Source organism: Gadus macrocephalus, chromosome 13 (genome assembly GCF_031168955.1).
Source record: "Gadus macrocephalus chromosome 13, ASM3116895v1".
NCBI classification, from domain to species: domain Eukaryota; kingdom Metazoa; phylum Chordata; class Actinopteri; order Gadiformes; family Gadidae; genus Gadus; species Gadus macrocephalus.
Window position 1 is genome coordinate 15,633,538 of NC_082394.1, and position 27,375 is coordinate 15,660,912.

General features: G+C 46.5%; 3 protein-coding genes across 6 annotated transcripts in view; all 3 read right to left on the minus strand.

Annotated features, from left to right (window-relative positions):
- Positions 1–169: 169 nt before the first annotated feature.
- Positions 170–11,707, minus strand: trpc4apa (transient receptor potential cation channel, subfamily C, member 4 associated protein a). The gene is made up of 18 exons (XM_060068718.1): positions 11,495–11,707; positions 10,313–10,441; positions 10,028–10,144; positions 9,691–9,748; positions 8,571–8,626; positions 8,277–8,405; positions 7,689–7,890; positions 7,120–7,308; positions 6,597–6,739; positions 6,040–6,171; positions 5,672–5,730; positions 5,367–5,552; positions 4,202–4,292; positions 3,893–4,033; positions 3,691–3,802; positions 2,591–2,703; positions 2,076–2,282; positions 170–1,606 (listed from the first exon to the last, which is right to left on the minus strand). The coding sequence occupies exons 1-18, from the start codon at positions 11,618–11,620 to the stop codon at positions 1,469–1,471; spliced, it is 2,328 nt and encodes a 775-aa protein (XP_059924701.1). The 5' UTR covers positions 11,621–11,707; the 3' UTR covers positions 170–1,468.
- A 59-nt stretch (positions 11,708–11,766) lies between these two features.
- sla2a (Src like adaptor 2a) lies at positions 11,767–16,251 on the minus strand. The gene is made up of 8 exons (XM_060068727.1): positions 15,945–16,251; positions 15,319–15,387; positions 15,059–15,173; positions 14,804–14,890; positions 13,268–13,371; positions 12,924–13,073; positions 12,682–12,829; positions 11,767–12,282 (listed from the first exon to the last, which is right to left on the minus strand). Exons 2-8 carry the CDS (start codon positions 15,380–15,382, stop codon positions 12,162–12,164), a joined length of 789 nt encoding a protein of 262 aa, XP_059924710.1. The 5' UTR covers positions 15,383–15,387; positions 15,945–16,251; the 3' UTR covers positions 11,767–12,161.
- A 1,416-nt stretch (positions 16,252–17,667) lies between these two features.
- The window catches only part of ndrg3a (ndrg family member 3a), a 34,904-nt gene continuing 25,196 nt past the window's right edge, over positions 17,668–27,375 (minus strand). For 3 of the 4 annotated variants that reach the window (XM_060068723.1, XM_060068722.1, XM_060068726.1), the window contains 14 exons: positions 26,288–26,393; positions 25,596–25,716; positions 25,169–25,231; positions 24,997–25,057; positions 23,656–23,742; positions 23,047–23,103; positions 22,381–22,484; positions 22,168–22,233; positions 22,000–22,051; positions 21,746–21,793; positions 21,609–21,644; positions 21,451–21,502; positions 19,715–19,753; positions 17,668–19,030 (listed from right to left, as the gene is read on the minus strand). In XM_060068723.1, coding sequence (XP_059924706.1) covers positions 18,858–19,030; positions 19,715–19,753; positions 21,451–21,502; positions 21,609–21,644; positions 21,746–21,793; positions 22,000–22,051; positions 22,168–22,233; positions 22,381–22,484; positions 23,047–23,103; positions 23,656–23,742; positions 24,997–25,057; positions 25,169–25,231; positions 25,596–25,716; positions 26,288–26,393 — 1,065 coding nt within the window. In that variant the 3' untranslated portion in view covers positions 17,668–18,857. The remainder of the gene's footprint in view (positions 19,031–19,714; positions 19,754–21,450; positions 21,503–21,608; positions 21,645–21,745; positions 21,794–21,999; positions 22,052–22,167; positions 22,234–22,380; positions 22,485–23,046; positions 23,104–23,655; positions 23,743–24,996; positions 25,058–25,168; positions 25,232–25,595; positions 25,717–26,287; positions 26,394–27,375) is intronic. The other variant, XM_060068725.1, reaches the window with a different exon arrangement.

Consider the following 27,375-nt stretch of genomic DNA (forward strand, 5'->3'; position numbering starts at 1 on the left):
AAGGTTAAAAAGATATGCAGTTTCATGCAGAGGCATACAAAGATTGTCAAAGTCTAGGATTGTTGTCACAGAGGTGTCGTCACAATCCAACCATGAAGCGACCTATGCTGTTGGGACTAGTGGTTCGTTCTTCATGCTCCAGGAGAAACATCGGGACTTCAACAAGAAGAACACTAGAGCCTGCATAGTTTATTCCCCGTAGCAAACCATCTCTCACAACATGGATGCAAAATTTGATCAAGAAAACATGGATTTTTTTTACTTTTCCTTTTTTAAACAAAAGCGTTTGAGCTACAGTTAAAACAGTTTATTCTGTGCAAGGTTTTATTCTACAATGCATCAAGCTAAAAATGTTTTTTTCTCAAAATGAATTCACGCACTCACACACACACGCAGGCAACCACACACACACGCAGGCAACCACACACACACACGCAGGCAACCACACACACACGCAGGCAACCACACACACACGCAGGCAACCACACACACACGCAGGCAACCACACACACACACACACACACACACACACACACACACACACACACACACACACACACACACACACACACACACACACACACACACACACACACACACACACACACATCTGAAAAATAAAGTCCCTGGATAAAGCATGTGAAGCCACAACAGAGGCGGATGTCGTTTGTGAATTAGTGTAACCATCTCCATGACGATCAGTGAGCTACCTAGAGGGGCACAGCGTGGCCACAGAGCCTCCAGTCGGTCGCCACCAACGAGAATTAACCGTCAAAGGAAAACACGGGCGCCCCGAGGCCCGGACCACCCAAGAGACCACGTGGGGGGGGGGGGAGTGATGTGGTCTAGGGCTAACAACATCTGATAGACGAGCCTGTGGCACACAATCAGCCCTTGGCGGGCTCTCTCCAAAAGTCCTCGTAAGACATGAAGTACCCCCCCCTCCCCACCCATCATATAATATGTTTAGTGTACGCTTTCATATTTGTATTTTTTTTTTTACAGAAATCTTTCGTAAAAGCTGACATTTAGTTTATATCCAACGCCCCCCCGTCCCCCCCCCCTAAAGCACACAGCCTTCACGGGGGCGTCGCCCGAGGTCCATTAAGAAGTCTACTGCGGGGGCGGGGGGGGGGGGGGGCGACCGCCAAGAGCCTGCAGGGTGAGGATACGATGGCCAGGTGGGTGCTCTTCGGTCACCCCGGGGGGGGGGGGGGGGGGGGGGGTCATGAGAAGGATGCGCGGCAGCATCCTCGGCCCTCCCGTCCAGACGGTGGCGCCGTCCCGTGGGACACAGTACAACCCGTGGTCTGCGCTCGGCCCAGGCGCCCTCGCCACATTAAGGAGTCCGATGGGCGCCATCTGTCCACACGCCCACCGCCTCCAACATGAGAACTTTGACAGTGTGGGGGGTCGGGGGTCGGGGGGGGGGGGTGGGGGATGGGGGCAGGGGGAGGGGCTATGCTGGTCACTCCTCCAGGGGGTCCGTGTCCAGGTCCATGTAGGGCTCGTCGATGTAGCTGGCGATGGCGGACGAGGAGGTCCTGTCCACGCCCAGCAGGACGGACACCGTCTCCTTCCAGTAGCTGAAGGGGATGCAGGAGCTCTGTGTGTGTGGAGGGGGAAACATGCAAACACACACAAGGAAACGCATGAGGGCAAGGCCGAGGGATTTGCGTTGTTGGAGTAGCACGTTTTACAACCAGTGGCAAGTCAAATCATGGCGGACATGCATACTTGTGGGTAAAGGATCTGTCGTAAAAGAAAACTGGACACTTTACTTTGCTTTCAATAATCTCTACCTCAACTGTCTATTCTACCGCCTTTTTTTCTTTTTAAGGTTATCTTTATTAAATTCGCACTATTGCCCTGTACTTCCTGCAGTGGCGCCAAAATGTCCCATCTGAAATTAATCTGATCAACAATTTCCATAAAATTGTTTTGAGAACCAAAAAGGAAGAGAAACCGCGATAGTGGCATGGCTACATTCACATACAACAACTATCGGTAACCCTAATGGACAACCACAACCAGAGACAGTAAAAGCTGCGGTAGGGAGGGAGGCCCGGACTCACGTTCTCCAGGCAGGTGCTGTCCTTGTCCTTGTTGAGGTAGTGGCGCTGCCAGAAGCGCAGCAGGTTGTGGAAGTTGTTGAGCAGGCAGCCGGGGTACTTCTCGGCGTACTCCTTCTCGCGCAGGGCGTCCAGGTAGAAGGGCAGCTTGGACCTCCTCCTGGCCAGCATCAGGATGACCAGGCTGGTGTTGAGACAGCTCACGTTCTCCTACAGGTGGAGGTGGGCCGGCGGACGGCGCGCACCATGAGTGGAAGGAACACACGGGAGCAGGGAAAGGGAGGCGTTTCAGTGCACAGTTTCATGTACATTCCATAGCTTTGACCGAAATGTACACCATGTCACTTTTTTTTTACGGCAACCAGTGCTTCAAAAGGATTTTAAAACTACAAGTACGTGAACTACGACTCAATCACACAACTCCTTTTTATAGCAATCAAATATTGCTGGAACCAGGATTGCCCTCCCTCCGAGAGTGCTAGAGATCTGCCCTGACTGTCGTGTGAGGGGGTACAGACCTGTGTGAGCGTCTGGACGTTGATGATGTTGACCAGTCTGAAGAGGAAGGTGAGCCTGTTCTCCACCCGGGCCATGTAGGACAGCAGGCAGCACTCAGACAGGACCTCCACCACTGGACGACACACACACACACACACACACACACACACACACACACACACACACACACACACACACACACACACACACACACACACACACACACACACACACACACACACACACACAGTAAAAAACCCAGGCACTTCAAAAAGCCAGAGACTCTAGTAAGATCAAGGCTGCGTGCTTCATCGCACTATCACAGTTTGTAGCTAAACCTAGTGCAACATTGTGCTGTGGTATACGTTGAGCTTGCGTTATTGCTCCGTTCGTGGGGCAGTGTTGTGCGTTGGCCCCTCACTGAGCCCACAGCAGCCATGAGTGGGCAGCTTTCTGAAAGCAGATGGTGCCTGTTTCCGCCCTGCTGAGGAGAGCAGTCTGTTCACCGCTTTATCATGACACAATCTTTGCCTTTCCCATTTGGAGGCTTAGGACGCCTGTACCAAGAAGGGAACATGGGGAAGCAGGGAATTTGTAATTCATGACTCCCTTCAAATATAGGTGCCCCATTCCAAGGTTTAGCATGGCCGAAGGGTTTTGTACCAAGATTAATCTTTAGGTCAAAGCCGTGAAATATAATGCACTTATTTTCTAAAGACGTGTTTTTACGCTCCAGCTGTTTAAAACATATTCCACAGTTTGAGACATGATACGATGAGATCCCACCACACCAAACGACCCCCCATTTGTTCCAATGGTTTGAGAAAGGCCGTCTTCAGCGTCCGCGGATAAAACCCTCAGTACCCGCGCTGTTAAAATGCATTGCCCTGTTCCTATAGAGAGACCCGCACACGATTCTGTTACAGATACGGATTACTTTATTGAGCCCAGAGAAAAAGTGTAAATTGATCCACTCAAGCCAGAAACATCAAAGTAAATAGAATAAACTACTAATATAGACATAACATTTATTGACAATGCAGAGGGGCGATGACACACACACGGCGTGCAGCGTGACGTATCAAAGAGATGGACGTGCTGTCACGTGTCGGCGGATTACCTTTAACGTCTTCCGTCTGGTTCTCGAAGCGGTCCAGGGAGAGGACGATACAGCGCACCAGCATGTTGGAGTCCACCAGGGAGCTGTTGATCTGGGTCAGGAAGGTCTGGAACTGGGGACAAGAGGGACAGGGAGATGGTGACGCTCTGTAGTGGACCGGGGATGTCCCCCCCCGAGGGCCCGTGCTGCCACGGAGACACACCTTCTCCTCCGTGTTGACGTATTTGTTGAAGCGGTTGAAGGCGTCGATGTTGAACTTCATGAGCTCCCCGAGCAGGTCGAAGTAGCTCTGCAGAACGTCTCTGGAGGTGCAGCCGCTGTCGATGATGCAGAACAGGATGTGCTGCGTGTTTGTGAGTGAGTGAGTGAGTGAGTGAGTGAGAAGGAGGGGTAGGGGGAAGACAAAGCACAAGCCTAAGAAATGTGACAGAACTGGTCAAAAAGGAAGGACGGGCTCTGCGCTGTAGAAAGCCTTTTAATCGTGTGTGAGGATGGTTTAACGACGGTTTACCTCCAGCAGTCCTCTCTTCAAGAGGAACATCTGGTCTGCGTAGGACGTGGCCCCACGCAGAAAGCTCTCCACAGCCCTCGCCTGCCAGAATCTACACACAGCAAACACCAGGAGTTGGAGATTGAAGGGAGCCAGCAGCAGGAGAAATGCAAAATAAAAATAGAAAGGGGGAGGAAGCATTTCCTAGAATCTTCATTGTCTTCTGAGTACCAGCTCATTTTCCCCTTGAGCATTTGTTGACAGCGACAGTGAAGATTGTTGTTGCGTTGTGGAGAAAATTGCTGTTTTTGAGAGGCAATATATTAAGCCCAGTAAGACACGCAAACCATGTCACTAAATGTGACATAAGGAGGACTTTATTACATTTGAGGGCTTTCAAGTTCTTTAGGAGCCATTCAATTACAACTCACTACATAAGGCATTTATACACTGCCTGGCCGGTTCGGCTTGGCACGCCAGGCAATTTCCCTATCTTGCCTGTGTAAAACCGAGGGGGTAAAATCCCCTGTCGTCACGGAGCCAGCTTTCTAGGTTCACTGGAGATGGCGGGGCTACACACGGAGAATAGACCTCTTTAGAATAGTTTGCATACTAGGAATGTTTACATTTTTTTTATGGTTCAAGGGACTCGCATGCAAGAATGCGTATACATCTGAGTGTAGGCTACAAACACGATTAACTATTTACAAGTGCAAAAATGCCAACATATTCTTCATTTTGGTGCTTCACTTTTTCCCTCATGATCAGCAGCTCATGGATTTCAGTCTCTCCAGTTAGAACTACTCATGTTGATATCGCTGCGTTGTCTCTGTTGTAGAGACAACGCAGCGACACCTCTACCCTAGTCCCGTCCCTGGCACCGCGGAGCGGTCTAATCGCATTTCCTTTCAAATGAAACCGCCAATGTGTGCCGGGTCCGGCAGGGTAAATAGGGGTGCTTACTCAGATTACCTCTGTCGGTGTAAACGGGCGGACCATGCCGGGAAAAAGGCGTGCATAAGACGGGCATATTTGGCAGTGTAAAAACTATTAGTCTTGCTCAAATGTTGCACCGATTAGATAATATAGGAAAACGTACAAAAGCAACGCACTTCAAATATAGACCCAGGGGAGGCCTCTAGGCCTCCTAGCCAGGGTTGAGGTGGGGAGCGGAGTGGAGCCTCACCTGAAGGAGGAGTCTGGGGGCTCCCTCTTCATGACGGTGAGCAGCCTGGTGAGCAGGCCCTTCTTGCCGTCACACACCAGGCTGCGGTCCGTGTTGACCAGGGCCTCTACCTCGGGGATGTTGGCCTTCATGGAGATGGCACTGAGCTCGTTCAGCTCCTGGCTGTTCAGCAGCAGGTACTTGTTCCTGGGGGTGGGGGGGGGGGGAGGACAGACAGGGAAACAGAGGGAGGGGTTTTGGATAAATACATGCTTCATGGGTCACCACCAATGGGACAGATGGGACATTGTGCGGTGGTCACTTACTCGTGGTGATCGCTGAAACTCTGCAGCAACCGCAGGAACTGGATTTTAAACGATATTTCCTGTTGAGAAATAAAATAAATACTTATTATACCAACTACAATATCAACATTAGGAAGCAGTTTTCATAAATTTTTTCATAGAGCAATGCTGTATATACCTTTATATTTCTAATTCATGTTATTTAAAAAAAATACTTGTTTGACCACATTATGAAGTTCATTTTATGTTAACTATTTTAACTTGATGGCGTGCATATTTTCCTGCGATCAGGACTTGGTCCCCAACAACAATGAGGTGCCTCAGTGAGAGCCCTCCTGGTTCAGTATTAGTATTGCATTGAACAGTATTAAATGGCTATAGCTGCATACCGGGCTGCAGTCACAGTTCTCGTTCTGGCCGTGCACCACGTGGTTGGAGGCAGTGTACTTCCTCCAGATGAGCTTGTCAAACAAGTTGTTGAGTCCCGGAATGAGACGGAACTCAGCGAGCATCTTGTGCACCTGATAACAGAGGGATGGGGGTGAGGAGGAAGTCCTGCTTCTTTACACAAACCGAAACAACGAAGATGACGATTATCACAGGGGCTGCCTGTGCCGGCTCCTTTTTCCATCGTCCTTATTGTTTACATGGTTTGAGGGTTGGGAACATGAATGCCTTTGATAAAAAATATATATGCTAATGGGATCCGTTTTTACAACCATGGGAGGGGAGTGGACAGTACTTTTCTGTAGACGATATAAAAAGTAAAAGCACACTTGCACTGAAGTACGCAAAGCAAAAGCTACAAATGCCTTTTGTAATGCATCGTCCTGAGGATTGATGCATACTGCACACTCTCTCAATGTTCCGCCACAGCTTGACCTCCCACACTGCCCCAGATGAGGACCTGAAGGTGGGGCTGGGACCACCAGCGCGAGCATCATACCTGGTTCCTCTGGCGGCCCATGAGCAGCACACACAGCACGTAGAGCACCTCCACCTTGTACATGATCTCATGGACGATCTTCATGGACTGGGGTAGGTGGTGGCGGAGAGGGCTGGTGGCGAGGGAGCTCTCGTCTGAGGACTCTGGAGGAAAGAGAAGGCAATGTTGAAATGTGCTACCAAGACACCACCTGGATGAGCTGTGTGTAATCCTCATCCTTTGTTGGGTTGACAGAAATGATTATCCTCACAAAACCATGCAAAAAGGCACTCAAGCACTTTGTTTATGTTTCCCACACCAAATTGATAGAGCGGTTTCAATCCCCAAAGTCTGTCGTCGACCCATAGCCAGCCATGAGCAAGAAGCCAAACTCCTACCAGCTCATTCGTAACATGCATTAGTAACATATAAAATAGAGGGTTGTAAAAAGTGTGTTTGAGTTCAAACAAAGGCTGCTGGGAAAAGGTTGCCGCGGCACAGCTTTGATGCCCCATCATATCCACCGTCATCTCTACTCACTCACCTGTACTGCTCTGCTCGGTCTCCTCCGAGGCCATCTGCATGAGGGCGTCCAGCACCAGGGCGTTGTCCAGCCACGTGTACCAGTCCTCCAGCTCCTGCAGGAAGCTGGAGGCCCCCGTGGCCTCCGACACCTTCCTGGTGGCCAGCTTACACAGGCGCTCGATGAAGCCTGGGATGTTCAGCAGCGCCACTAAGGGGGAGGGGACGGAGGGACCGTGAGGACTTGGGTTCGATGGGATGGTTGTGATGCATGCAGAACATACATTTATGTGTGGCTTTGCGTTCCGAGAGGCGACTGGTCCCTACATTAGAGCGGCACTGTCTACATTTACCCAACAGCGGGATAATAGTAATATTATTAATATTATAACAGCATTTCCCACCATTCAACCCAGAAACGTAGAATATGGATACAAATTACCAATAATTCATCTTGTCAATAGATGACCAGATTTTATTTTCAGTATAATTATATAACTGTATCACGTAAGCCTACATTCAGTACATGTCATTATTGAATAATGTCCGGTCAAAAACTCCTGAACAACCTTAAAGCTGCTTAAAACCTACCCTGGTTGACCTCGGCGCGTGAGGGGGTGTTGTTCTTCTTCTGCTGGGCGTTCTTGGCCAGCAGGGTGTGCTTGTCATCGTTGCCCACGTCGGGCTCCGAGATGGTGACGGACAGGATGCGGCAGAAGTTGGCCAGCTGCTGCTGGTCGAAGCTCTGGACCAGGCCGGACAGGTTGGGGATGCCCTCCAGCTGGATCATCTCCTGAGCACAGCGTAGGGGGGTGGCCATCATTACTAGGTGTGTCATGCGTTTTCAAATGGACAGGACAGTGTGGACGGACAGGTTGGACGAGAGTGGTCATGACACAGAGCAGAGGACTGCAGGCCAGGACCAAGACTGCAGCACTAGTTGCCACAAGGCGTTTTGCCACCTTACATAATTTGTTATTTTTACAGGAATTTTGGGTGGATGCCCGGATTATTTTGACACTTAAAGCTTAAACAATGAAGGGACAAATACGTATTGAATAGATATTAAAGGGTCGGCCCTGTTGTGATTCCAAACACGAGACCTCACCTTTCAAATTTCACAACGTCATTGAGAGCCACAAATAAAGTGTGACGCTGCAGTGAAACTTTGTCTCCGACCTTTTTGGCCCCCAGGATGTCTTCGATGAGGGTGGCGGTCTGCAGGAAGGTCTTCTTGTTGTTCATCAGGGTGAAGAGGAACAGCACAAAGTCATCCCGGGCCGCCAGGCTCCTGGTAACCCCCTCCGTCTGGGGAGACAGAGGATCCCCACCGTCAGTGGACTACGTTTACTCCCCCTTTCACATGAATAACAGTCAGGTTCATCAATGGGGTGGCCGTGATGAGTTTATAGCTTATACATATAGCTTATATCACAGAAAGACTACATTAACACTTAAAAGGTTGATACTTACACACATACAGCAGTTGTAAAGCACACTAAGGCAGTCCTTCACCAAGTCATCATTCACTAGGAAGACCAAAAACACAGTCAATCATGAGCCTGTGTGCCTGTGTGTGCGTGTGTGTGTGTGCCTGTGTGTGTGCGTGTGTGTGTAGTCTACATGGATGTATGTCATAGTATGGCTGTGCGATATGGGAAAAAATTAATATCCCGATACATTTTCTCCCTTTCATGACATTAATAGGCTTATAAGCATTAAGGCTGAATCATCTAAAAATATTTTACACAAATAACTCATCATTTAGTCAGCATTTTCTTTATATGTAGGCCATTGCAATGAATTAAACTAAAATATTATAAACTCATTTTGATACAATGAGTTCTATTTTTGAGCCCATTGAATTTATTTAGGAATTGTAGGTGTGCTGCCCTCTACCCCCAGCGCCTTGCCGGGGTACTCTTTATGGTTGCTTGAAGTAGGGTAAAATAAGGATGTTTTCCGTGGCCAACTTATAGCAAGAAAAGTAGCATAAGACGAGGGAGCCCCTCTGGGGGTCCCACTCTGGGACCCCCAGAGTGTGCAGCTGGTAACCATGCCGACATCAGATAAGACAAGAAGACGTTACAAGCATTGGCGTGTTTTGCTCCACGGCCTCCTCTCGATATCCAAAAAACTGCCAGATCACTGATCCCTTATTAGTTCTTTTAGGAACCAGCAATTTGTCCGCTTCCATGCTTCAATTGTCAATTGTATTGGTTAGGATACACTACGCTACACTGAGCCGGCCTGCGCTGCAAACCGTAAGAAACTTGAAAATGAGTTCCCTCCCTTCCGCACCTAGATGTCACGTGGGATTGGTTGGTGAATGTGTGACGCGAGTGGTTTTTTTTGCCCCTCACTCACGTTACTGCGTGAGGGAGAGGGAGAAAGCCACCGGAGAATGTTTTGAACATGAAACCAAGGCAAGTCTCAGCTGCCGCTTGAAAAAACACAGATGACCGTAAAATACTCGATACTTACGAAATAATAATTGTATGTATCGCACACAGCTATTTCGGAGATATATCGAGTATATTCGATATATCGCACTGCCCTATGTCATAGCATGCTTGACATCACTCCTACTTACTTTGGTTTTTACTATTATGCATAGTGACGGTGGGCCTCATCAAGATTTCCACGAGCAGCTGGAAGGCAAGGCATACAAGTTAGTATGCATTAAGCAGTTAAAAAGTCGGCATAGTTTGGATACAAGAGAGAAAATACATCTATAATACAGTTGTAATAACAAAATCATTGCAGGTCCAATACCAAGAGCTGAGTTAATCCCCAACGTCCATTACAGGGAAATGTTGACATTATGAGGCTCATTTAAACACAATGATTGCCTAATACGCCAAATCACATCATAGCACATTTAGCATACGGCTGTGGGTTAAAATGACTCCTTGCTGTGCTGAACTTACGTCCACGCCCCCAAACAGTTCAAAGGTGTACGTATTGGGGAAGGTGGATTCCTGAGCGGTCTTTCTGTCCTCCGTGACGAAAGACATGGCCTCCATGGAGAGTTGGGACAACAATACCTGATTAAAAGACAATGAATGGGGTTGGAGTTATTTGCATTATGAAAAACATAAAAAACGAAAAGATTTATTCAACGTTAATTGTTCGCCTTAAATAAGCTTTTCTTATTGAAGCCAGCGCTAATTGAGCACTTGCTAGCCTGGGTACCCTTGAGCCTTTTTATTTACCTTGAGTAGGCTGTGGGCATGGGAGAGGTCGCTGTTTGGATGACTGCTGTCATGAAGTTTCTGCAGCATGGTAGGGATGCCATGCCACTTGACTCGCCTGTCCCTTTCCTCCAGCAGGATTCCAGGGAGCTACAGCACAGGAATATAAATAAGTGGATTCAAGGAAGGAAAAAGAAAGAGAGGGCCTTAAAAAAGGCTGTTGGTTTTTTTAAAGAAATTATTTGGAAAGTCAGTAGTGTGGAGTTTAAATGTATTGTTTTGTGTTTGTTTGCCTGTGTTTCCCATTGTTATGTTGGCAACCTTTCTCTTAAGAAAGTGTCAACTTCACAACCAAAATAAAAAAAGATTAAGCTTGTTTATTATGATGGATTACAATAACACTTAGCCTTGAAACCATTGTTGGCTTGTGTTTAAAAAAGGAAAGCAACTTATAATTAAAAACATGCAAAATAAAACAAGCTGCACTTCAAAAGGCAATTCACAGCAGGCCTAACTTGGAGAATATATTTTGCGCATTACTACTGAACACATCACGTCCTTAATCATGTTACTGCATTGATCCAAATCCCAAATAAGACGTGGGCCCCCACTGTAATATGATCGTTGTCAGAGCATCTTACAGCATGTCGTAGGGTCCCTTGAAGGGCACACATAGTTATTGTTATTAACGTGGTGACGTAACCACCTGAGCTGCTCATCTGGCTTAGCACACTGACGACATGGTGGCTAACAAGGTAGCCAATATTCACATCTCTAGTACCACCAGCAACCTTATTAACCCAGGTACTGAGTCCCCGCTGGCTTAAAAATGAGTAGGATTCAAATGAGCACCAAATGCATGAGCGGAAGCCTGGGGGATCCACGCATCGTACCGTTAGCGGGTACTGCTTGGCACAGAATGCTAATGAAACGATAAGCTAACAACAAAGATCCCCTTTCGATCGAGATAGTTCCTATTTTGACGGGTGCTGGAACTATTTTCGGTGATAACCGTTCACCGAGTTTGTTCGTTTCATAAATATGCTCTACTGTTGGTAAGCAGAGCCAGACCAAGCAGCGACTTCGCCCCCACGTCCACCTAGTGAACGACGTCTCAGAAGCCCCTAAGTCCCTGGTTGTTGGAGCACAGAAGCTAGTATCGTAACCGTCTACTTCAGGCCAGGGCTCCGCTCGATCTCTTACCTGAGTGCCTCGGTTGAACCCGTGGCCTGTAATTTGACAAGCTGTGATTTTCGTGACGATATTGCCATTGCATTTTCTCCGTTTTCCTCCAGTCCAAGGGGACTGGGACCCTTGAAGCGTCGCCATTATTTTTTTCTTCCTGTACTGAACTGTTCTAGGCAGGAAGTCCAACGATTTGATACAACGCTTGTGTTTCTATGTAGTTGAGCGACATCTAGTGGTTATTCGATTAATAATGTTTTGGTTTTGTTGGCATTGTTCAGGCAAGGCAATTTCAAGCATTTATTCCTTTATTTAATCGATAAAGTATACACCCTGCTTGCAACGAGATAGGTAGGATGGTATACTCTATGCATTATGAATAACTTTCAAATCAAATTGGATACCAATGACATTGCATAACAACCCAATACCACATCCCATTTGGATTCCACATAACTCACATTTCATTCTTTAATGTAAAGCCATAAACATTCAGGCCCCCTGGTCAGTTCTCTGCTAAATAAAGATTCTTGAAATATAACTCCAAAAAATGTAGTGTCTTATCAAGCAGTCCCATCCTCAAGAGGGTATACAATAATAAAAAAAGGGCCAGCTTTTCTTCTGTGGACCTCTGTGGTTGGCCTCACTGATGACATAACGTGCCTCTCTCATGTATTTTCTTCCATCATACGAAGTCTCGCTCATTTATCTCCGTCATGTAGAGGTAGGAGCTGATGGCTTCCCTCAGGCCATCGCTCACCAGAGAGTGCTCTGATTCCGCTCTGTTTCCCCTGAAAAGCATCGACCTGGGCGAAGAGACAAACGATAAGAAAATCTTTGAGTAATGAAATTATAGGCCTACGCAGGCGACATCTATTTCAGAAGATTAATGCATTAAGACTGCGGCCATTAAGGAATCAACCAACAGGAACCACTTGGTCGGTTTTTATTATTTACAACCAAATATTTACCAAGAGGAATCACAACTGTCCTGAAATGACCTATAAGCTATTATTGTTCTTTGTAAAGTTGTGAACATTAAAAAGCGTATTTGAAGAGATAATAAGTAAACCAAATAAGATAATTCTTACATGTTAAGGCATTGTATTTGAGCAATGTTTGAATAATGATTGGTTTAGCGATTAAACCAAACAACGCCATCTTGTGGCAACCGTGAGCACAGCATTACAAAAAAGATTCTGCACCTGGTGACGTCCTTCCAGTTAATGGTGGGTCTTCTGATCGCCAACGGCAAAGGAACGCTCCTCTCTGTGGGGATGGTTAGGGAGGTGTTGTCTGAACCCAGGATGAAGCAGGGCTTATCCAGGGTACAGCATAACCCATCGGTGAACTCTGTAAGGAAAATAATTGGATGTGTCATGCAACTATTTCCCCAACCGACCAGGTAAAGTCTGCTTTTAAGCGTGTTGTGTCCCCGTGCACCCACCAGTATAATGCTCAACAAGGTGCTGCAGGGTGGAAAAGGTAAGCCTCTGGGCTATGTAGAACCAGCCGTTTGCGATACGGCTGATGCGGTAGTGCTTTACCGAGCCCAAGTACGACTCGGGTCTCTTTAATACAGACAACGAGTATTGATCTGGGACAAAAAACAAAGAAAAATAACAGATATGATATAGGCTCGACTGAGTTCATTCAAAACATTCATAATTCTTCTCATTATGTTGGTCGTTTTCGTGATCATGGCTGTTTGGAACGGTCAAATGAAATAACGAGCAAGGAGTGTGATTTGATAAACAAAATAAAAATAAGGGATTTAGAAGAAAAGCCAACCTGGGTTGGACTCTGACTCCCGGACTAGGAAGGCTCCGGTGCAGTTGTGGGTCTGCATGAGCAACTCCTCGGCCTTGTACCTGCTGAGGCCTTTAAAGAACCACCTGCAAACAAAATGTTCCATCAAATTACATTTCTCATTCCTTTTTTAAAACATATAGTTTTGGTTTCCATGTAAGGTCACTGGAACAACACCGTCTGCACTGTAACAAAACTGTCCACTGGAGGAGGTCTGACACGTTGGCACACAGAAGCTCATGTCACGACGCCCTAGGAACAAAAGTCATTCTCTGATGCTGAACATCTCTCTACGTTTACCCACGATAAGAGCTGCTCCCCAGACTCCCCCCGACCTTTCACCCCCACCCAGCAGCCCTGACATCAGGGTTTCGCTGCACCCACGCCCCTTCGAAAGGCGCTCAGGATGTGAATATCTTCAGAAACATACGCCTTTCTTCAAAGGCTTCTCCTCCACCGGCTGCATCAACAAACAGAGCGCTCGGGGGCAGATACACGCAAGCAAAGACTCTTGAGGGATATTGGTTTTTCTACCTACTCCACACTATATCAGGCTTGTGGCCCAGTGTTGCATTATGTAGCAGGTATGTATGGGGATTTAAACAGTTCCCCAAAAAGTGAGGCTGTCTGCCATAGAGCCATGCAATATTTATTGGGCTTTATAAGTTTTTACCAAGTTGTGGGTGGTGGTTGCCAAACGAGGTACGTTGGAGTATGTGTATGATGTGTCTCTGGAATAGGATACGGTTGCGACTACATATATTCGTCAGATTGAGGGGGATGCTATGTAAAACAGAGCATGGGCGAGGTATAAGTACATCTTGATAAGAGCTGGGTTTCCAACATTCTATCATAGAAAGGAAAAAGAGATTAGTGGAGCGAAATACATAATTTCTTTCCTATTCTTTGAGGGTATCTTCTAAATCTGGAGTGAGTGAATCATCTAGCCTACCTACTGAAAATACAACACAAACGCAAAGTCAGGATCATGTAAATGTTCAGACCCAGCAGGATGCGTGGGCTGCAGGGGAGCTGGTTGCAGAGACGTGTGATAAACAATCTGAACCGGTCCCACCCATGCAGGGCCGTTGCACCAAATCCTGGGCCCTGTATACAAGAGGTACTGATGGTCCCCCCCCCCCCCTCCCCGAATTCCCCCTACCAGCCCCCTGCGCTGAATTGTTGATGGGGGGGGGGGGGGGGGGGTAGAGAGCAATTGCTGACACTATGGGCTGGTGGATAATTCAACCGATTTTATTTATTTATTTATTTTTTAATTGCCATGGGCCCCCCCTCTGCCTTGGGCCCCCCCACGACTGCCTCACTTTCCCCCGCAGTCCGTCGGCCCTGCACCCATGTGTCGCACAGGGTTCGTCGTCGCTCGGAGCACTACATTTCTGTATCAGTGTTTTTTTTTTACTATTGCTATGTCATATAATCCCACATGGGATTGAACACAAAGTGGCACAAAAATTAAATAAAATCTTCATTCAGTCATTCAATGAGAAGCCAACGCACCTGTTTATCACTTTTGACGTGCATTCGGTGGGCACGTAGATCTCGTGGCCCGTGCGCGCAGATTTAACCATCAAGAAATCCCCGTCACTGTCGAGTGGAAAAGGAAGAAAAAGAAGAGTGAGTCTAAAAGGGAAATGACAGTTTGAAAAAAGTTGGTGAGTCTGAAACGGAAATGAGAGATTGGGTCTGCATGTGCCAGTAGTGCCACCAGTGCCATCCCGCTCCCTCTGTCCCAGAAGGACGTTGGTCACTTACTCGGACACGACGGAGAGACGCTCCCCGACCTGCAGGGAGAACCCGGCCTCGCCGTAGCAGGGGAAGTCATGCAGAGACACAACGAAGTTCATATCTGCAGAGGAGGCGGGGAGGCCTTGGAGGGCGGAGATGGATTGTTATGATTATTATTATTTGAATGTAATTTCGTATGTGTTTTCAAATACATCACAACAAAGAAGACTGTAATAGATCTGATTCGGTTATGACGTGTGACGAGTGGATCTCTGAGCGTGGTTTACCTGGTGCGATGGGGTTACCCTGAGATCTCTGTTTGGTACGGAATTTGAGGGGGCAGTTCCCCATGGTCGCTAGGGAGAAAAAAACGTGTGGAAAATTTTACAATGGGGACCTTTCAAGGGTCACATTCAATTGAGTTACTTTGAGCATGTCAACATGGAACGGCAACTAAGGGGTTGTGCAGCGAATATCATTGGGTTCAGTAGGGTTTGTGTTTGTAGCCAAGCAACAGACACAGGATGTAGACCAGAGAAAGCCTCTCAAACCACACAAGGCATACACATCATCTGTTGTGTTTCTGATGATCCAGATGTAGATATAAAACCCGCACTCATATAATAATGACTTATTCAGGTTGCCCTGTATGTAATAAACCACCATGCCTACATACATTCATACATACATAATATAAATTATGCATCCTTTGGCGTGGAGCTACATCCAAGCCATCATGATATTCTGCACATAACACAAACGCCTGCTTTCTACAAACTCTTAGTAGGATCTCTGCAAAACAGGCATTGTCTATATATGTATATATATATATATATATATATATATATATATATATATATATATATATAATTGACATGCCTAACATTTCAATTAATTTACAAAACACACTCACCTCTTGAATTCCTGCAATAAGATGCTTGCTCCAGATAGAATGAGTCCTACAGGTTTTGTGAAAAAATAATCCTTGGTCAAGAGGCTCCAGACAAAGTCTTCTCCTGGCAATTACTATAATTAAATGAAAGGTAACAGGAGTTCTATAATTGTGTTGCGTTGCAGGCCCAATGATCGGTTAGGGTGAATATGAGTCCCACCTCTACTGTGTCTTTGTCTATGAAGCTTGAGCAGATGTGTGAGTTCAGTTCTAGACTACCGTTACGAGTAAGGCTGACTTACAATAGAGCGTGTTGTTGTCTGTGGTATAGATATAGGTGGAGCCATGAGCAACACCTCTTGATCATAGAAAGTACGTGCCTGTGTGGCGTAATAGACAGGTTGCATAATTTCTTTCTGGTAACATTGTTTTTAATTTGTTCCTTTTTTCTTATCTTAACGGCTCTGAACTTTAGAATGTGCTTACATCTCAGAAGGTGAGGAGGTGAATGTTCCATGGTTTGATAAAATGGCTGTTGGGATTTAATAGCAGTCCATATAGAACATGTGAATCTGCAAGGTTTAGTCATCCTTGATTTAATCTACCATTCACTGTAATTTATGTTACTGTGGCCCCACTGAGTAACCCCATCCATAAGCACTTACTACACTGAGGGTTATAATCAGTAATTCAACTCACTCACGGTGACGTATGACCTTGATAATCTGAGCAATCATACTTGTGGTGTCAGGGTCATAATTTGTGCTGTACGCTTCCCGGAGAGAAAAAGTTGCTGCCTATGAATACACCAATATTCAAAGAAATTAAATAGATTGAATTGACGATTGCAGTTTTGAAGTAATACAGGATCTATCCTCTTTATATACGCAGTATGCTATGACGTTTATTCTTAGTACTCAGGCCAATTGTGCCCTAGTTAAAAGGCTCAGCAGAGGAGCTCTAGGCCGCAATAGGAGCAGAACCCTGATAACATCGTTACCAGAACTTTGCTGGTGGCTGTTGCTGAGCCGGAAATCTAGATTCCATTGTGATGGAAATAGACAAAATAGGAAATATATTTTAATCCAGTACATAAGATTTTGATTTAGTATTGTGGCTTTCTTCCAAAGCAAGGTTCAAAATGAGGGAAGAATCAATCAAGAATCAATTACTACAAAATTGTTCAGTTATCTTTTTATAGCTCATAGTTTGGAGCACCTATATGATTCATAAGAACCAAAGTGTAGTGAAGTCAGATGCCTCCAAATTCCATAAGATGAGGCGTTCAAGTGAATTAATCATTGGACGTGAAACAGAACTATAATGATACTAACCAATCAGAAGGACAAGCATTGGCAGATACTACGAATATCTCTGCTGCAAACGTGTAAGTCTTATTAGAAGAAACCTCTCGAATGGAAAGAAGAATAATGAGTTTAACGTTAGGTTACTGTTTGGGCAAAATATAGCTGACCGATACTTAACATACCTCAAAGTTGTTCTAAAAATAGAAACGGACGTTGAAACAAAGCTTGTAGTTTGATTGAAGGTAAAGGCAACGTACAAATGCGGTTGGAAAGTGGCTGACCACATTTTCCACTGTAGACTGTTGTAGACTGCATGCAAGGATGTGCTTGACTAGTGAGCCAGTTTCCACCCTGTTATTTATTTTGTGTCCTCATTAACTGAAACATTTCCAACCACATTGTTGGGTCAGAGGGCAGAAACACAGAACAGAACGCTGTTTAAGTCATCTTGCAGCTTTATTTAGTAGTAGTATAAATGAGTTGAGAATCAGCAGACATTAAGAAGCACTGGGCTCCACAGTGATGGACTGAACGTGTATCTTGTATGTTTATATACTTCTATAGGTCATTTTCCACATCAGAACCCACTTATATGGTGGTTTTAATCAAAGGTGTGACCAGTTGGATGGTACAGGTCTAGTTCAACTGAACAACAATTATTAGTGCATAACAGGAAAGAGTGAAAAAAAAGAAAGTATAAAATGAACGCGTGTCGAATCTATACCGGCCCATGATTCATTCACGTATAGCTTTTTTAATTTTTGTATGTTGAGCGTATTGTAAGTGTCATATTGACATTACAAAGAATTAATACCGTTAGCCTTACCACGAATTGCCTCAGACACAGATAAATAAAAGCCTGAACGGTGTTCTTCTGTACAGTGAATGACATCTCAGCCACGGCACACTGACGTCTGGTTGTACAGGTTATAGTGCATTGTAAAGGACAGCTGTGGCCCGGTGTGAACAAAATACCTCGGAAATCAAAGACACATTTTTCAGAAAAAACAATGCCAACATTAGGACTTGACTTGAAAGTCTTTAAACATGAAACTTCAAGGTAACAAAAAAAGAGGTTACAGGGAATTGACGTCTGCACAGTACATGCAAATAGAGTCAGAGGGAAAGAAAAAGTGGTGAGCTGATTATTCTACTGGATTATTTAAATGTACAATACATTGCTAATATAGTGTTTTTTTTCTCCCCCCTTCTCTTCTCACGGAATGTGACGATGATGGTATATTCGTTTTAGAATGTTTGTTTTCTTCATAAAATGCTTCTGTTAATATATTTAACTTTATTAATCCTCTTAACTAAGCACACAATTCATTACAGGTACCCCCTGCTCGGGAGTAGCTAAGGAGGGGGAGAGAAAGAGACATTAAGATGAGAGAGGGAGAGAGGAGGGAGTAGGGAGACAGAGAGACAGAGAGACAGAGAGACAGAGAGAGAAAGAGAGACAGAGAGACAGAGAGAGAGAGAGACAGGACCCACATTGCAGTTATCCTGAGGGAGAGGTGAGGGTGGAGGAGGAGAAGGAGGAGTACCGACTAAGAGAGTGGGGGGGGTGAAAGGTTGGGGGGGTGGTGGGGCTCGGAGGGTCGGTGGGGGCGGGGGGCGGGGGTGTTTAGCAGGAGACCTCCATGGTCTGCGGGCCGGCCTGGGTGTCCAGCATGCCGGTGGCGCTGCCCTCCAGGAGGCTGTTGAGGTTGTTGCGGCTGCGGCTGCTTTCCATGGAGGCGATGCTGGAGGAGGAGGTGGTGCGGGAGCGCGCCAGGCGGGTCATCCCTACAGACGACACTGAGGAGGGCGGGGCACAGAGGGGGAAGGACACACAGGAGGCGCACACACACACACACACACACACACACAAATAAAAGAGACATTAGTAATTTGGTGATAGCACAGCGACTAATTCCCGTGTCGGGGGCAGAAGGATGTGATGCCTCTTGTCATGATAAGAAGTAGCACACACTAAATAAAGAAATGCATCTAGAAATAAAAACACATTACCAGTATTCCCCCATGCACACTATTCTAGGGCATGTACTACAAACAAAACAAAACAAAGTGAACTGTTGCACGGGTGCAAAAAAACAAATGACGAGACTGAATCCGAAATGGCGGCATCATGACAACAGCATCAGCAGTCCAACTCGACGGGCGGGTAGCAACACTGGCACCTCATGCAACTGAAGCAGGACTTCCATGCTATCGGGAGGGGAAATCAAACGGAGCGGAAGAACTCCTACAGCGGGATGAATGTATGTGTCAACGTATGCAACAGCCACGCCCTCTTTTATTTTTTTAAGCAGACCACCACTTTCACTTTCAACAGCCAATGGGAACACGGCTGTGCCCGGTGGATCTGCAGTGTGCATACACCGACATATTCATCGCCTGTAGGATGGCAGGCCAAGTGGGTGAGAGGGCTTGAAGAGAGGGGATGAGCTAGTGCGGTGGTCTAGCCTGAGAACCTGGTACCTGATTCGTTGCTCAGGTGACTGAGAAGAACGTAGGGAACTGTAAGCCAGAGATTACAGAAGGAAAAGACACAGGGAGAGAAGAAGAAAGAGTTGAGATGGTTTCTCCCCCTCCCGCCCCCTTCTACCCGAGGACAGGTGTGTAGAAGCAGACACACAGACACACACACACACACTGCTGTGTGTCTGCTTCAGCCCAAAGCTTTCTATAAGATGGCTGATTTAACCTGATCAAAAACATCTGCCACATCAGCAGAAAAATTTAACTGAGGAAGCATCTGAGATCTGTTGAAATCAAAACTCTAGCCACTTAATATTTAAATATTTTGGTAAAACAGACGCTAGCCATTTAAAATGAAAGAACAATGGCCACTCAAACCAGAGCAGAACGCTAGCCATTTAAATCTTAAGCAAAACAATACCCATTTACAACTTCAAAGCACTTGCCATTTAAGATGTGCTAAACTCAAGTTGAACAATACCAATTTAAAACTAAACCGAGAAACTATCTACCGGTATCTAAAAGTCAAGCAAAACAAAAAGCCACTTAAAAACCTCAGATTGTTTGCGACAACATTTAGGTAATGCTTCCCCTGCCTTATCATCATCTTTTGTAGATCAGACGCCACATGTGGCTCCATCTCGATCTTTGTGTTTTACGCCTGGCAAGGTGTTAATGAGGCAAAAGCAGCTTTCGGACCCACGCTGAGGTGTTAAGATTCATTTTTTTCCAACACATTCTTTGCATGAAAGGAACCTTTTAATCTTTCCCTAATCCTGCAGTGACATTTCCTCAACGAGGCTGGATGGTCTAGGGGGGGTCCTGTTTGGCCTTTAGCAGCTCTGGGAAGCTATCATCGGATGGAGGGAGACATTGGAGAGGGTTGGAGAGAGAAAATATAACATTTGCAATCACTTAAGAAAAAGAAAAACGAGAGACACTCTTCTGTGCGGCCAGAAGAAAGCAAAACATACGTCTATGAGCCCACCAAGCCACAAGTACGTCAGCTCTGGTCCACTGCTTCGAACAGTGTCAGAGACTGACTGTTTTGTGTGGCTTTTGTTTTTCAGAGGCCTGTATTGGTATGCGTTCAGAGTCTCTCAAACAAAGGGCATCATCAAACAGCGGTCGACAGGAAAGCACAGCACACAAGTCCAAAACAAGCCCAAAAAAAAAAAAGGAGCGGTTCCCTCCTTTTTTATTTATTTTCAATTTAACTCCCACGCAGTCCACTTCCTAGAACAGGAAGTGGATTGCTGTTCAGCACATCGTGTATTCTATCGAGACGAGCGCGATGCCCCTACACCTCACCTACTGCGGGGCCGTGGGGTGAAAGTCTGCACAGAGGAGGAAATGCTGTTAGCAACCGCACGGCCGACGGAAGACCTTGCGCTCGGTGACTAGGGTGACAACAACAAGGGTCCTTTCAAGTGCTGCTGTTGGCTAGGGTCCAGACTCCACAGGCCATCAATGGTGAGGGGGCTTATGGGTAAACCACGACAACAACAAGTCGCCCTAGCCTAAGCAATGCCGTTGTCATTGCACTCACGTCCACAGGAAATGTATTGGAGGACGCAACGTACCTGCACCACAAAGACGTCACTGCAAGCCCCTTCTAACCAAGTAAACATTATTTGGTAGCTTTAGGGCAGACAGGTTTCTTTCCGTTATGACAAACAAGCAAAACAAAAAACATTGTTGATTCTGTTGTAAAAAGAAAACAACAAGAGACTTACTGTAGCCCATTCCCTGAACAAAGTACTTGAAGGCCTCAGCAAGTTTTCCAGGCTGTGAAAAAACATACAGGATTTCAAATCGACACTTCGATCAAGGTAAAGTGAAGGTACACCTCAAAAAGATACGTTCTACCATAAGCTAACAAAAACCAACCCACCTGGACAACCTGGGGCAAGCCACCACAATCAGCCATCTGAGGAGAAAGGGGAACATGTGCATGTTGTTAGTAATAAGCATGGTAAAGACATGGCCAAAAAACAAACGCACGAATATCCACAGCACAAACATCTTCACCTTGAACAGCGTGGTCTTGGCTGGATCTAACCTGGAGTTGCACTCCACCTAAAAACGAGTTCAGATGAGAATGTATGAGAACGAATGAACTCAAAAACCCACATCAAAGGACGGTTTGACAGTAAGAGCGGGAGAGAAGGTCTTGAATCAATATTCAATGCACATGCTGCTCTTCCACACATGTCACGCCCACACCCAGTCCCACCAATCGATTATCTCCCAGCAGGCCACTGGGATAATGGCAGAGGACTCACCACAGCATCCACGGCAGGTGATGTGTCACCGACCACCAGCAGAGAGGGGCACCTGCAGCAGCAAGACAAGGCCGTAACACAATAGTGAAGAAGGGATCCCGCTTTAAATGCACACGTCAACGGAAAATCGGGCCAGACTTTGCTAGGTCAAGTGCTCAGAAAACTCACGTGAGGGTATTGATGGTTTCAGCGGTCTGTCCCACCAGTGGCCTCTCGACATCTAAATCCAGGCGGCTGGAGGAGAAAGGAGAACAGGGTGCTGAAACCTCATCCACTACCAGTTCAAAGCAATGACTCGTGTGAGCTACACACAGAGGCAGGGAGTGCAGGGATGCAGAGATCCAGAGGAAAGAGACCCAATGGGCTAGTCTTTGGTCGTACTATTGGTAGGAACCGCAGAAGAGGGCCAGGTTGTCCTGGTTGATGTCCTGGGCGATGTGGAGGCGGTAGGTCTGAATGAGCTCCAGGTTGTCCGTCAACTCATCCTGGGAAACACACAGATACAACCCAGTTAGAGCTATTCACACTCTACAGAAGGAGGGGAGGGGAAATCTATTGTTGAGTAGAGCAGTCCAGAGACATACTGAACAGAAATGGGATCATGGATTTTGTTGCCTCAAGAAAAGTCTAGTATGAAGGTAAGGCATTTTACTGCTTCATAAAAACATTTAAGCACTAGGTTATTGCTGAAACAATTACATACTTTAGAACTTCGCTTAAAGTCGCTATATATATATATATATATATATATATATATAGCTTGAATGTCCTACAACTTCATATGTTCTATCCAGAGGGAAGCATGTTTATGTTGCTTATATTATTAACAGCCTAATCTCGCAATTTACTTTTGTATGCGACTGCACGTTAAACGTTTATGCAAATATACCAAGTGTGCAAGGATAAGGTCATATCTATTTTCCATAAATATACATTTTATCCAAATATGTATGCAACTTCATTACAGAGCTTGTAAAGGTTAATGAATGCAAATCTTTAAATGACGATTAAAGTGAGGAGAGGCGGTATATACTGTAGTGTACTTACGGCGCTAAAGTGGTGGGCCATGACAATGTCCACCAGGTTGCTGGTCCACCCAGTCAGCTGCATGCAAGATATACACAGAATTAGAGAGACAGAGACAGAGACAGAGACAGACAGACAGACAGACAGAGAGATACAGAAAGCCCATCGACCAAGTCAAACCAGTGCCATGGCCTCAAGTCTATGAAATGCCCAAGTGAGAGATCTTCTTACACAACACAGTGTGTACTGGGGCTCATGTTGTACTCTATACTCTACTGGGGCTCATGTTGTACTCTATACTCTACTGGGGCTCATGTTGTACTCTATACTCTACTGGGGCTCATGTTGTACTCTATACTGTACTGGGGCTCATGTTGTACTCTATACTCTACTGGGGCTCATGTTGTACTCTATACTCTATACTCTACTGGGGCTCATGTTGTACTCTACACTGTACTGGGGCTCATGTTGTACTCTACTGGGGCTCATGTTGTACTCTACTGTACTGGGGCTCATGTTGTACTAAGTACAACATGAGCCCCAGTAGAGTATAGAGTATAAAGGATGTACTTTACACTCTCTACTCTACGGGGGCTCAGGTGCACTACAAACAGGGATAAGGAGCCAGACCTTGGAGGCAGCCCAGTCGATCCAGCCCTCAGCGCAGGGGTCCACGTTGATCAGCACTAGGCCCTCCACCAGGGTGGGGTTATTCAGCTAGGGGGAGGGGGGGAGGAAGGGTTGGTTCACAATAGATGCAACATAAAATGGTTTCTCTAAAGCCTAATCTAGAACGGAAACATTCAAACTTTTCATAATTTCCGTTTTTGGTTTTGACCTAAACGTTGTCAATCTTTTTAAGCATCAACACCTGACATGTATTTATTTCCAATGCGACAGGGGAATACATTTAATGGCTTTTTGAGTCCCGTTTTGTTTTTGAAATTGCCTCAGGAAAGAAGGCGCCCTAAGGGAAATCTTGGACCCGTCTCTCAGCCTCCGTAGGCTTAGACAAAAACACTTTATTGTTGTTTGCAACAGAACCAGACTGTCCTCCTTCCAATTAAGGTCAACATCCACTGTTCTCCCAAGCCATCCTTGCCCAAAAGCTTCTTGTTTCACCCGGCTTCCCAAGCCCTCCCTTCTCCCTCTATCATTAATGTTTCAGCGGACTCTCTCCGTCTGTCCTCTCCTGTCCTGCCTCCTGATGCTGCCAGAAACACGGTTCACGCTTATTTTAGCCCCGCCGCCTCGCTGAGTGCAGAGGAGAGCAGAGAGAAGAAAGGAGCGAGGAGAGAAGCACCGAGGTGATTCATCGTTTGAAGGGACGCTGGTGGGGGCAGGGCACACAGCTGTGTTCGGTACCAGTGGTGCGTGGTTGGGATGGCTTGCGATAACGATTAGACTAATGAGCGGCCTGACCCGTGGTGGATTATGACCGGGCCAGAAAGAGAGGGGCTCCATCGGACCACTTCTCTACTAGTCCACAACTGTAGACACGTTGTATCTCACCAAAATACAGTGTGCTACCCAAGAATGGATCTGGCTTTTCTTTGTGAATGCTAAATATTGATCATGGTTAATATTGGTATTATAGGGATTATACTGTCTTTGGAACCCCCGGTGGGTTAACATCCAACCAAAGGTTGTTAACTTTACTCAGATGTTTCCTCGTACAACACATTGTGAGCATTGCAGGTTTGTCTCTTTCATTGACATGCATGGTTTTGGTTTTTAAATTGCACTAGCAGGAATGCACAGCTACATGTTTGCGCTTCACGCTCAACTCCCAGTATGGGGGGTGACTAACTTCTGGCCAACTAAGCCAGCTTTCCGCTTGATGTCCACATGATGGGGGTTAGCCAGGAGGTTTAGGGACAAAGCACAAAAGACCTCCCTCGCGGGTAGGGCTGGTGGAGGGGGTGTATGGGGGCCAGCGGGGGGTTTGTGGGGTTATGGACGTGGACTTACAGCGAAGCGAGAGAGGATGTAAGCCCCCGCTCCCACACCAATGCCGATCACGCTGTTGACCCTGCGGGGGGGAGACAGCGTGTGAACATGGGTTTCAGTGAAATAACGTAACAACATGATCAGTGCGCGTGCGTGCGTGTGCGTGTGGAAAGAATGGGGGGTGGGGGCTTACTTTAGCTGAGTCATAACGGAGGGTAACATCTCGGCCAGTTGCTCCATGGTTGGGTACTGGTAGCTGGACAAAAAGACACACAAGGAAACTATCAGGGGAAGTCCAGTCTTGCTGCAACTGGAGGAGGAGCAAATGCCGCTTAAAACTCACTCACAGCATGAAATACAGTATTCCGTTTTAATAAGGTTTGGTTGTAAATAGTGTGTCTATTGTCCATTTGATTTATTAAAATGACATGTTGACAACTAAAAACATGCGCATTTTTGGAAGATAAAGTAAATGTTATCTAATCGTAATGTTACCAAACCCACTCCATTTCTTGCGCCCACCCAGTTCTCACCTTTATATATAAATATATTTATACATAAATATATAAATGACAGTCGGAGAGAGAAGGAGAAAGAGAGAGAGACAGAGAGGGTCTCACCCGGTGGGGAATGGGGGGGCCGCCTCCTGCTGGCCAGGGGCGTCCACGTGGACCACGGCGAAGTGCTGCGTGATCTCCTGCATGTCCTCATAGTTGAACAGGGTGTTGAAGCAGGACTTGTCTGGGGAGGCGGACACAACAGTGGTATGAGGGCAGGATGGTCTAGTGGTTAGGGGGTTGAGACGTAAGAAACTGGATCGAACCCAAACGTCGGCAGTCCAACTTTACGGCTGAACCCTACCTGCTCATGAATGACATGAAAAAAAAAAAAAAAAAATATATATATATATATATATATATACACATACATACATACACACAAACATATACACACAATTTCTTTGCAAATTGCCTTGTTTAAAAATGTATCCGAAATAACTTGAATGGTGACTGAATAGCACTGAAAGCAGAATACAAATAAACTTGACTGTCAGTGATACCATTTTGTAGGTGGGCGGTATCACCACGGCTAGCAGCCAATTGCAGCCTACGAGCAGTTGTTGCAGATGGCCCTGAGCCAATGAAAGCATCCGGGTCAGCCCGTATGCTGACTCAAGGCTGCGTCATTTTCTTATTTCCTCCCTGAAAAATCGGCTCAGGCAGATTTGGGTTCATTGCTCTAGACTCGTGAGCATGAGCGAGTGCGTTAGTGTGTGAGAGCGTGTGGGCACACGCGGCGCTCGCTGACTCACGGTTGAGACCGATGTCGTGGTAGGTGAGGATGACTGGCCGGTTGCCCTTGGGCACTCCCCTCATGGTCACATGGAGGACGCCATGCGGAGTCTCGATGTCATGCTCCTGCAGAGACACACACACACACACACACACACACACACACACACACACACACACACACACACACACACACACACACACACACACACACACACACACACACACACACACACACACACACACACACACACACACACACAGAGAGAGAGAGAGAGAAAGAGACCAGGTCAGGGCTGATGGAGTGCGGGAAACAGTAGTAACTCGCTGACACACATAGGCTGAATTAGACTCAAGCCAAACGAAACGACCTTGTAGGTAAGTGAACCACTCTCCCCCCTCCATTCCCACCCTCTTTTCCAGCTTTACACCGGGACAGGGATAACTTGTGCAGTGGCTTCTAAACAATGCTCCAAATTAACAACATGACATTTCATTAAGTTGCGATGAACACCCATCACATGTCTAACGACACCCCAGAGGGCGTGGTGTTGGACGCTGGCATCTAGGAACTGGGACTGTAATGGACCGCTCCTCCTCGTCCATTAGATGGCCTCCTCCCTTGTGGATGCAACGCCTTGAATAGCTAGACGAGGTGTCCCTTATGACCCCCGGTCCTGGAACTCATTGTCTCGCTCCCTCCACTACTCTATGTTGCTCTGTAGTTCTCTTTCCCTCTCCACGTCTCTTGCTCTCTGTGTCCCTCTAATGCTCTCTCCCTCTCCGTCTGTCTCTACCTCTGTCTCCCTCTCCGTCTGTCACTACCTCTTCATCCCTCTTTCTGTGCCTCCATTCCATCGTTCTCTCTGCCTCTCTCTATTTCTATGTCTCCCCCTCTCTCCATGTCTCTTTCTCTACCTGTCTCTATGTCCCACTCCATGTCTCTGTCCCTTCCAGTCTCTGTCCCACTCCATGTCTCTGTCCCACTCCATGTCTCTGTCCCACTCCATGTCTCTGTCCCACTCCATGTCTCTGTCCCACTCCATGTCTCTCTCTCTCTCTCTCCCTCTCTCCCTCTCTCTCTCTCTCTCTCTCTCTCTCTCTCCCT